Consider the following 11,762-nt stretch of genomic DNA (forward strand, 5'->3'; position numbering starts at 1 on the left):
CATTTGAATCTGTAAAATGTTATACATAATTTAGATTCCGTCAATATTAACTCTACCATCAGTTCGGAAAGTAGTTCTCACCACAGATGAACGGGCAAGAAACTCCGGTGTTGCTCTTTTCAAAATCAGTTTAAGGTAAAGATTACAGTACATGATAAAGAGAGGAGAGAAAACAAATTACAATTGGTTTTTTATTGTTGTTTAGAGCAATTCATTTATATGCTCGTAAAATAAGGAATAAATTAATTTAAATTTTCATATGACTGCAGCATCCTCTCAGGAATCATGAATTTTTTTTATTGCTGTAAAGTGTGTGGGGCGTGCCCTAAGGAGATGTGACATGTATCTCTCGGTAAAAAATATTCCTGGATTTTTTTTTACTCACATGAGTACGCGGTATTAATATAATTTTCGCTGAATTTACTGTAATTATTAGTTGTGTTTAACAAGTTGTTTATCGGAGAGTATCGAGATCCACTATTCGATACCTAAACCCTAGATTTGAAGGAAAGATTACCCAATATGTCCTTCTGTACTCGTGACACGTAAATACAAAAATTTCATGATCATCCGTTTGAGTTGTAAAGGCGTGAAGGCGTAACAAAATAGCATACTTACTTTCATAATATTAGTACTTGGATATTTGGTGAGCCCCCTGGCTTTCTTTTCCCTGCATTGAAGGGAAGGTGAGCAAAGGCATATCTATTTTAGGCAGCAGGGGTGGCGTGGCCAAATACTTTGGGAACCCTTGCTATACCGTATAATATTGTATTTGATTGACTACTGCTAACTGTTAGTTTTGTTCTTGTTAAGGCTTAATTTTTCTACTTCCAAATCACTTTAGTACAAAGGATATTAAACTTTTTAGATTTTAAAATAACTCTAAAGTTTAGCGTTTAGATCATAACTCATCCGTTTTGTTATTAAAGTAAAATAGTATTTTATACAATATGATTTAATGATGAATAATTAGGATTCCTTATGCTTTTTGAAGTCATAAATGTGTGGGTATAATACGACGAAAAATATATAATAATCTTTTTAACAAGATAAATTTTAAAAAGAATTTCGTGCACATGCGTATTATAAATCTAGAATGAATATATTATCTAACACCTATATGGCGACACCACATACATTTTTCAAAAATAACTATGAAGAAACTTGTTATCAATTAGTCTTAACAGGTTGTAAATTATATCTGTTTAATTTAGTGCTTTATACAAAATCATTTTTCTACACTACTATACAAAGTTATGTTAGTTGTTTTTTCTAATTTATGCTCTAATTCAATGGTAATTACATACGTGATTAACATACACATATTGACATGTTTATATTGGCAAGGAATCAATAAATAGACCCTAAAATATTTTTTACAATTAAGTGCAATCAATAAAATCCTCAGCAAGCAAATAGCAAGCAGTGATAGCCTAGCTGGGAGTGAGACGCACTGCTGAACTGAATGTACAAATATTTAAAACCCAAGGGCACGCAACACGGAGTTTTCTAAAATGAGTAATTTGAGTATACTTTGTGAGTCATCGCTTGCTTTACCGGTGAAGGAAAATATTTTTGACGGTATGTGAAATCTGCCAATCACACTACGTCAGCATCGTGTACTAATGCCCTCACAGTAGTAGAGTAGGACTGTACCCAACAGTGGGACAGTACATAATACAGGGCTAATATTATTATTATTATATAAAATGATACAACTAATAACTTTTTATACATTTATTTACAACTTAAAGTATATCACATTTTCTGAAGCTAATATTGCACCGCACGATATCCACCGCACATCATATACAAAACTTTATATCACATTTATTGCACAAGAAGAAAGTTCTAGATACACTTGGTATGTTTAATAAGACGTAATTTTAAAGAAGAAGATAGTGTAAAACCACTAGGTTTTTATGTATTTTTACCATAAGTATTTGCCGCCGTAGCTTCCATAGCCTCCATAACCGTGACCATAGCCTCCATATCCGTGCCCATATGCTCCATAAGACAGAGAAGGGGCATACGCGTATGACGCAACTGGGGCATACGACTTGATTATGGGAGATGAGTGGACGTCATAGCGGGAAACTGAGGAGACGGCCGGAGCGTAGGACACGACCGGGGCTACAGCCTTTACGATAGGAGCGGAGTAAGCGCTGTACGCAGGCGCGGCATAGCCGAGAGAGCCGTAGCCGTGACCATAGCCGCCATAGCCGTAGCTGCCGAGACCATAGCCAAGTCCAGCGCCGTGGAGGTATCCGGCACGGGTCATGCCCAAAAGGCAAAGGACGACTGCGAGCTGAAAATAGTATGTAATTACACGTTAGATACCATGTCCCGGATTATCTATAAATGAAAAAAAAAAAATACGGGAAACGCTACTAATAAGTCACAAGAGTTATACAAATGTTTTGATGGCGCAAGCTTTTTAGATATTCTATCATTATATTCTGTGACCTCCACAATTATACTACTACAAACCGTAACTTAATTTTGCATATCATTTGATCCTATTCAATGGTTTCTAACTACTGTCTAAAGACCTTTCGTTGTCAAAATTAAGCGATCACACGGTTTGGTTTCAATATTTCCAGCGGTCGTTATTCGGTTCTATACCAATTAAACACAAGTTTTTCCAAATGTTTTTAAGTGTAGCAGTTCGACTAACCCCAATAATGTTAGTTGAGTAAGTAAACAAACAATAGGTCACTATTGTAGTAATGTGAGCATAAAAATATAATTATATTTAATTAATTAGGTAAACAATTGTTCTTACCTTAGCGAACATTGTTGTTAGTTTGAGTTTGATGCGTAGAATGCGTGTTTGTTTTAAAATGTCAGCTTATATAGTTGGCCAAAACTCGGAAACAAATGGCCTCGTCATTGTCAAGTCTACCGATTTTAGTTAAATTGGTGTATAATCGTAATGCAAATGTTGGTCAAAGGTCTATTACGAAATTAATATTTAATTTCATATTATTGAAGGTGAGCTTTCTGTTAAACGAGGGATATTTAGGATATTTAGGATAAGGATGTTAGGTTATTGTTCTTTGTCATGATATTTTGTTGGTTGCTTTTATATTAATGACAACATAAATCTAAATCTACAGCTTTTTAACTAACGCTTTTAATACTAAACTAGTGTTTGACTTAACACTTTGTAATTTTTTACTTTTTAGAGGTATAAGGCGACAGTGTATACTGATTAAGTACTTACATTTTTTTAATACAACACTCAAGATGTTTATACTTTTTTATGAAACATCATTACCATCTTCAAAATTTCGGTAATGATCTAAGCGTTCGTTCTGAACCTTAATTTCATACCACTCACGTTTGAAATTTCGCATCAAAGTCGATTTAATGTAGAACAATATTTTAGCCTTGTATTAAGTTGGGACAGTTCAGTGGTTCGTATAATAGTCATGCGTGAGACTCTCGGATCTTATCCACGTCTTTGTGATGTTATATTCAAGCCTATTATTATGAAACCCATATTAATATTATAAATTGTTGTTATATTAGAGCCAGTGTAACTCGAAATAATGAGACTTAACATCTCATGTCTCAGGATGGCGAGCGCGGTGGAATACCAAATAATTCTTTGTATTTTAAGGTGTTGGATAGTGTTTATACTATTTATGGGCGGTCGTATCGCTTACTACCAGGCGAATGGCAAGCTTGTCTCGTCATTCAAAGCAATAATAAAAATAAAAATGCAAAGTAACTCTTTTTCGCCTTTATTGCTAAACCATTGAACTGATTTTGATGAAATTTGTTAGAGGGGAAGCTTGAACAAGAAGAAAAGATAGGCAACTTTTTCTATATTTGTCACAAACTCAACCCCTCGGTTTACTTGGTGCAAGAACAATCCAATATACCAATTTTCATACCATTACGTAATACCAAGTGTCCTTTTTTTTCGGACACGAATTCCCATATCATTAACCCATGCATGTTTCCGCACTGGGAATCGAATTCAGAACCTCGCCGATTATAGTGCGCTAAGACCAAACTGGTCAATCGATAATGTTTAACAATAGACAAATATATAATTGAAGTTCATTGACCCGTCCAGACAAACAAGTCACGAAAACATGATCTGATTGAATAAATGTTTCGTAAAACATGTGTACAACAAGCCCTGCGGGTATGTCGTGTTTTTAAATGGCTTATAGCTGCACTTATAGTATTGCTTGATTATCGATAAAATCAGTTGTAAATAGAAAAACATATGTTAGTGTCACTATTAATTTCTTAATAATTATGCTGGTAGGATATATTTTATATCTGTCGTACACAAGGTGTTAAAACCCGCCATAGTGGCCCACGTAAGTGTGACACGTTCTGGGATCAGCCTGTGTATCAGGTTCCAAAAGACCAGCATAATTGTATCGACTGTCTAGGGGTAATCATCTCTGATAAGAGATGTCGACTGATAAGTCAACATTCTATTCATTAAGTCATTAAGGGTCACTTTGCTGTGCCCGTATAAAATAAAAAAAGTTGCAACTGTCTATGCGAGTGAGTTTTAAAATAGAAGTTTGTAGAATTGTAACAAATCACTGTTATGTATAGACATGAATAATGCCACAGGGACTTAGACAAGATGCATTTTTACAAACTTTAACGTTAATAGAAAACAGAAAATGTAAGAGAATAATATTAAAACTATAAGATAAGTAATTAAAGCGAACGAATAGATAAGAAAAACTTGTCTAAAATGTTATGCTTGAGAGACGTTATACGTTGCCCCGTATGGAGAATTAAAGATTGAAACGGAACATTCTTTGATACAATAGGACTCTTATTTATTTTATTTACGAATAAAAAAAAACATTTTTGACGTTAGGTACGCAAAATCCTGTTTATATTTCGCGGGAAAAGTTTTTAATCATGCTTCATGATAACAAATATTTTAGGAGAATATAATAGTGTTTCCATATATCATTATCGCATGATGTTCAAGCGTGTCCATTAGTATAAAATTGTCTTAAATTAGATATTCTTGCTTTTAAATAATAAAACCATAGTATTATGTCCTGATTAGATATTCTTGCATTCAGATAACAAAATATGTCTACTCTATACTTATTATTCTTTGCTTGTTATGACCACCTTTATTGCATAATTGCAGTTGGAAATGCAAATTACATTTAAAAAAACAATTAAGATTGTATTAAATTGTATGAAAATATAACATGGCCTTCTAAACGCCCCGTTTCCTACAATATAGTTGAACCAACAAGGACAACGAGCAGTGGAAATTGTATTTTTATGTCATAAAAATGTATAAAACTAAAGGTTTTTTCGGTAATCATGTATTTTGTGTCTTAACAGCTCGTTATGAACATTATTACCAGTGAATTTAACAAAATTGCGACTTATTAATATACGTTTATTGAAGATTTTTTTAAACCTAGCGAACCTCTTAGTTATTTTTGATCATATTCGATTTTAAATAGCATTTAAACACATCTTGGTTGTCGAGATTTGGTTATTTGCAGCTGATTTTGCTTTGACGTGTGGATCTCGTTTACTTGTAAAATCGAATTCGCGATTGATTTCAGTTTAATTTTGACCAATTAGTTTCTTGATGTCTGCTTTCGCTTTGATATGTCATTTTAAATAATTTAAATATGTTAGCTTGTTGTTTAGGTATTCTTGTAGCGTCAATTTCGTCATCACAGTTTGCTGATTTAAGATACTACATATTTTTTTTCTATATTCCGTGCTATTTATTCTCGCCGCCGTTTAATTAAAAAGAAGAATATTGTTCAACAAGTCTATTTCCATGCAAACAAACATATATGATAATGACTTAATATGTTAAACAAACATTATTGAATCATCTAAATATAAATTTTGACAAAAGACATTGAAGGCAATGAAACCTACATGGATATTTTTATATAATGTGAAATTACCACTAAATTAGTATAAGGTTCAAAGAACAGTGTTGCTAATATTTATGGCCAATAATCGCAGTTATAGCATTTATTCAAGTTGCAGACTTAGAGCTAAGCTAAAATAGCTTTTCTCTAACCTGAAATATTTTTTATACTGCATTCAGTTTGTACTAAGCTATGTGTGATAAGTTTAGCTGTGTGAGCTTAGGGTACATTTATGGATCGGGGACACATAAAGAAATCTACCACGGTATCCCCTGCCTGTCGTAAAAGGCGACTAAATGGGGCCTCAAAGGGGTCGCGTTGGGGTTTCGTTTATCCACTCCAATATGGCGATCCCTAGACGGATTACACTAGTACTTGGCCTCTCGCTGTCCTAGCCGTCAAGAGCGTCTTTCGAAATTCAGGGGGCCCTTTAGCGCCTTACTAAATGAGACGGGACACAACGCCGGGACCGTCTCATATGCACCAAAAAAGGCTATCGCGGGTTTTGATCGGTGTGTCGGTGTGTATATAGTGTTAGGGCCTCGGTTCAATGCTCGCTCGGAGGATCCTATACTCCCGAGTGTAGCCATGGGGTCGGAAGACCGGTGAAACCAATATAATCGTTCCACTTATCCCGCCAGTAGCGGTAGCGATACAAGCTTTTCCTCGCGATAAAAAAAAACAAACAACCCTTAGTTATTGGTCTGCAACCAGCGTTGACCTGACAAACGTCTTCCTATCTCATCCTTCAATTTTTTAAAACTAAATCGATATATTAAAAAGAAAAATCCAAAAATAGCTATTAGCCGAATGGCCTTAACATACGTAGATTCAATAATTATTACGAAATACTCCGGCTATAACATTAATCAGGGTATCTCGATTTTTGCAATAAACAGCACGATTTGAGTCATGACAAGGTGTAAATGTGATACTGGTGGTCGACACCGTGCGAAATGGCCATAATAATGTGTGTATACGACGCATAATTTACTTTTAATGTCCGCGTGCTCTTTCAATCGTTGCTAATTATAATTGCCGCCAATAATTGCTGCTTTTTATTAACATAAATATATTTAATTGATTTTTAAGTGGGTTAACGTTGTATGTAGTCTTCATAGCTTATGGAATAAAATATATGCTATGGTATGTACATATGTGACTTGCGTGCAATAATAACACTATGCAGTGAATAAAGAAGTTTTTTTTTTTTTTCAAATTCTTACAAATATATTCGACAGTCGAATTTCGGTCACTGAATTACCACTAGACACAATACATTATCTCTACACAAAAAAATATTAATTTTGTATTTCTGTTTCTGTATCAAAGAAGCAGAAAAAAAACTCACTTTCGTATTTATCTATACTAATAATATAAAGAAGAACAGTTTGTTTGTTTGTACGTAGGTAGGGGCTAATCTTTGGTACTACTGAACAGATTTTGAAATTCATTCGATAATAGGACGATCTGGTGATTTTTGGAGGAGGCCCATGTTCAGCAGTCGATATCCTGTGGCTGATGATGATGATGAATAGAAAGCTACTTTATTTCTGATTGCTACGGGCTACTATTACCCTGGGAAAATATTTAACACGGAATATCTTTTTCACGCGAGTGGAGCCGCAAGAATTAACTATAAGTAATAATTTCAACAACTTAATCATAAATCAGTTCTACTGGCAAATATGTTAAAAGTTTTACATAAATCAAACTGGTTGATATTGATGTTAGGTTTAGTAACGCGAACTTCAATGACGGTGTAACATAAATTAGTATAAACAACGCATTAAGAGTGTGGAAATGATTTATTCTCCCCGTGTGCATGATTCGGTTTGGATTGCAAATCTGGTTTAATGATGTGCCTACTTAAGCCTAGTTGCACACTAAGAACTAAGCTAATTAAGCTTTATTTGCAAAGCTTAGAAAATTACATAGCATTGTACACATCTTTGTTTACATTAACGGCCTAGTTGGGAGTGGAACGAATTGCCGAAATGTCCGCAGGTTCAAATCCAAGGGCACGTACCTCTGACTTTTCTAAAACTGATGTGTGTATTCTTTGTATATTATCGTTTGCTATAATGGTGAAAGAAAACATCTTGAACAAACCTGCATACCTGAGTAGTTCTCCACAAGGATTTCGCAGATATATGAATTCTGTCAATTCAGCACTAGGCCAGCGTGGACTACGGCCTAAACCCTCTAAGTAGTAGATGAGGCCCGTGCCTAGCAGTGGGACAGTTTACAAGACATGACAATATGATATCACATCAATATCATTAATTTACATATATTGTAGTCTGTAGTATTAAAAATATCTTAGCTATGCGAGCTAGGCTAAACCAGCTTAGCCTTTGACCTACAATCGCCATAAGAGTAGTCTTACGAAATGGCTTTAAAATAGAATACCATTCCTAGACTACTGAGCGAATATAGCTTTCTTCTAGCTAGAATCTGCAATTTCTTGTCCTTAATATTTCTATACGATTTCAATATAAGGAGGACGTTCACAAGTAAAAGTTGAATTTATTTGGTTTTAGTGGTTTGACTTTTTGTTAGAAAATTGTTGCATCTGAAGACAGATGGGATTACCTGAAGGTAGGTCACCGTCGTCCATGCACGTCAATGCTAGAGTGCGCATGTGCGAAATAAAAATGATCTCTGGAAACGCCTTATGGTGGTAGTAGGAATTTACTGGTGCAACTAATAAACTATCTCCGAGAACGGATCCACCAACGTATCGTAACTTAACGTAACCCGATTTCTATCCTATTATTGTTACTACTATTCTTGTACGTCTGCTCGTACTATAATTACCTCGGTGAGATAAACGTGCCGGTTTGCGTTTCAACAATGAAAATCCCACGTTGCGATATCTCATCTGTCACACTCAGCCTGCTTGTCACAACACGTTGCGTGACGAAAGTCAAGGCCTATGTGTGCTTTCAACACCGACCTTCTTGAGACAATGATGATTATAAAATGATAATTATCTCCTTGTTACGCGTATTTAATGATTTTATATAAATTTCAAACATTTCCTCTGTAGATGGGTTTTATAGATTTGCAGTGAGTTAATAAGAATGTTTTATTTAAGACAAAAAACTTCTTTTTTATTAGAAAATAATCATTTATGACTGTGTTAGTCAATACGAAAAGGCAAATTAAAATTTATGTTATAGACTTATAAAACTATAATATATTTCTAGAATAATTCCCAAACACTATCACATAATTTTGTTAAAATTTATTAATTAGTGTTTCCGATAAAATTCATTTTAACCTTACCTTCATACGTTATGTTTACTCTAATTAAAATAATAATTTGTTCCTTCCGCCTACCAACATAATTGTTATAATTATTTGTGCCGGATTACCGGAATTTCATGCTCCAGTTATTATGATTCTAGGTAAAAATAAACATAGTGTTTAAATCCAATTACGTTAAATATATCAAAAGATACATGTATTTAATTTATATAATAAAGCTAAAGAGTTTGTTTGTTTGAACGCACTAATCTCAGAAATTACTAAACCAATTCTGTTTTTTTTTACTAATGGGTAGCTAAATTATTCCTGAGTGATATATAGTTTTTTTATACCGGAAAAACTTTTAAATGGTGCGGAACAGCAGGCATAAGTTAGCATATTTTTTTTTTATATTAAGCCTAGTACACACCGACGCCTTTTATCCCGGAAGGCGTAACTGGTGCACCCACTTTTCGCTGTACGTGTTCTGTCGCATGGTATGATACAGGGCGAGCCCATAGCCTTATGGGTCATAAATTCCACACTTCAGGCTGTTACTAAGTAGAGAAACCCTATATTACTAAGCTTTACCCAGGGATCGAACCCGACACCTCCACACTCCATTGGAACCATACCACAACTACACCACCGAGACAGTCATTAAGGTTTCTTCATCTTTTTATCTCGGGCCTATTATCCTGTTATGTTTATATGATCTTTATAATAATAATAATAATATCAGCCCTGTATCATATACTCGCCCACTGCTGAGCACGGGCCTCCTCTACTACTGAGAGGGATTAGGCCTTAGTCCACCACGCTGGCCTAGTGCGGATTGGTAGACTTCACACACCTTCGAAATTCCTATAGAGAACTTCTCAGATGTGCAGGTTTCCTCACGATGTTTTCCTTCACCGTTAAAGCGAACGATAAATTCGCAAAGAATACACACATGATTTTAGAAAAGTCAGAGGTGAGTGCCCTTGGGATTTGAACCTGCGGACATTCGTCTTCGCAGTCCGTTCCACACCCAACTAGGCTATCGCTATATGATCTTTACTATTATATAAAGCTATTTAGTTTGTTTGTTTGAACGCGCTAATCTCAGGAACTAATGGTTCGAACCGAAAAAAAATTTTAGTATTGGAAAGCTTATTTTTTGGCAAAGGCTATTATAGGGTGTCTAACATTATGGTATGATCGGTAGGAGCAAAAACGGGGAAAATTGATTCATCTGAAGAGTGTCTGTTGTGCGCTTAGTAAACGGTTAAAGTTTCTATCCCGGGAAAATATATAGCGTGCCTTTTATTACGGAAAAGTTTATCCCGGAAAACTTTCTCACGCGGGCAGAGCCGCGGGTCTAAAGCTAGTAAAGAATAAAATGGTGACATCTATCGACAAAATACTCGTGAACTAAATTTAAAAAAAAATACTTTAGTATCACCTACAATAAATATTACATTAATTAGATTAAACAGCTATTTAGGTTGTAGTAGTAAAGAAGTTTCAAGGCTAAATTCTAACCTAGATCCTAAGTTTCGGACTCCACGCCGTCACAGGAAAAATAATCTGATTTTTATGGATTGTGTAAAAGCTATATTTTGTCAATAATAAAAATACAAATAGCACTAACTACAAAATGGAACCTTTATATAGCTATATAAATCTAAAGTAAAAGTCGCGAAAGGAAGCAAAAATTAATTTTAATTTTGAAACTATATTATACTCAGTTTCGGGCTAATTTACTCCTTAGTAAAATAATAATATTGCATATTTGTCAAATCAGCTTTCTTATTTGTTTATAAACAGAATTTGGATTTTTAAAGATAATGGTTATACTTAATTATTGTCATATGTTGCAACGCATGTAGCTGTGTCATTGTTTACGAATACGGGTGTTAGAAATATGTTACACGTGGGAATACTTCATGTCGCCATTCTTGTTCTAGCCTTCATTTTATTAATATTTGAAGAAATTCACACATTAATTGATGATTATAAGTTGCCACGGAAATGTCAAGCTTTGTTTCTTTATTAGAACGAGTATTGGCTTCTAATCAATTTTATCACCATTATGTCATTAGTAAATGAACAAAAACAAATTTCTGCTATCAAGGTTTATTAGTTTAGAGAAAAATGTTTACCGTCTTGTTATTTTGGGCATCAAGGTGAAAAAAATATTCGGACCTTCGAATATTATGGCCTGTTAAATCTTGATACCAAGTACAAAAAATAATATTATCATCTAAATAAATCGGTACGGTATTACTTGAATTTAGTAAATGGGCGTAATTCCACATATGTGTAGCAAATCCCATACATGTAGCGATATGATCTTATTTAGATATTTATAGCCTAACAAACAAGGTTTTTACGAACGAGTTTATTGGTGCAATGTACATACAACGTGTCCCTGCTGACCTGATAAAGCTAATAAATGTTAATCAATTCAAGGCGTATGAGAAATATTGCACACGGCGCAATACCCTCGGCTTAAATATACCGATAAAATTGTAAATAAGATAAAAGTAGTTCAATGAATTCACTTAAAATGTTTATTTTCTATACATTCGAGAAATAGGTTCGTGTAAGAATAAAATTAATATA

At 34.3% G+C, this 11,762-nt stretch overlaps 1 protein-coding gene across 1 annotated transcript; it reads right to left on the reverse strand.

Moving 5' to 3' along the window:
- Nucleotides 1–1,722: 1,722 nt before the first annotated feature.
- On the reverse strand, nt 1,723–2,849 carry LOC115441973 (cuticle protein 64). Its single transcript, XM_030166910.2, has 2 exons — nt 2,786–2,849; nt 1,723–2,308 (listed from the first exon to the last, which is right to left on the reverse strand). The coding sequence occupies exons 1-2, from the start codon at nt 2,795–2,797 to the stop codon at nt 1,931–1,933; spliced, it is 390 nt and encodes a 129-aa protein (XP_030022770.2). The 5' UTR covers nt 2,798–2,849; the 3' UTR covers nt 1,723–1,930.
- Nucleotides 2,850–11,762: the final 8,913 nt, after the last annotated feature.

Source organism: Manduca sexta, chromosome 19 (genome assembly GCF_014839805.1).
Source record: "Manduca sexta isolate Smith_Timp_Sample1 chromosome 19, JHU_Msex_v1.0, whole genome shotgun sequence".
Classification (NCBI taxonomy): domain Eukaryota; kingdom Metazoa; phylum Arthropoda; class Insecta; order Lepidoptera; family Sphingidae; genus Manduca; species Manduca sexta.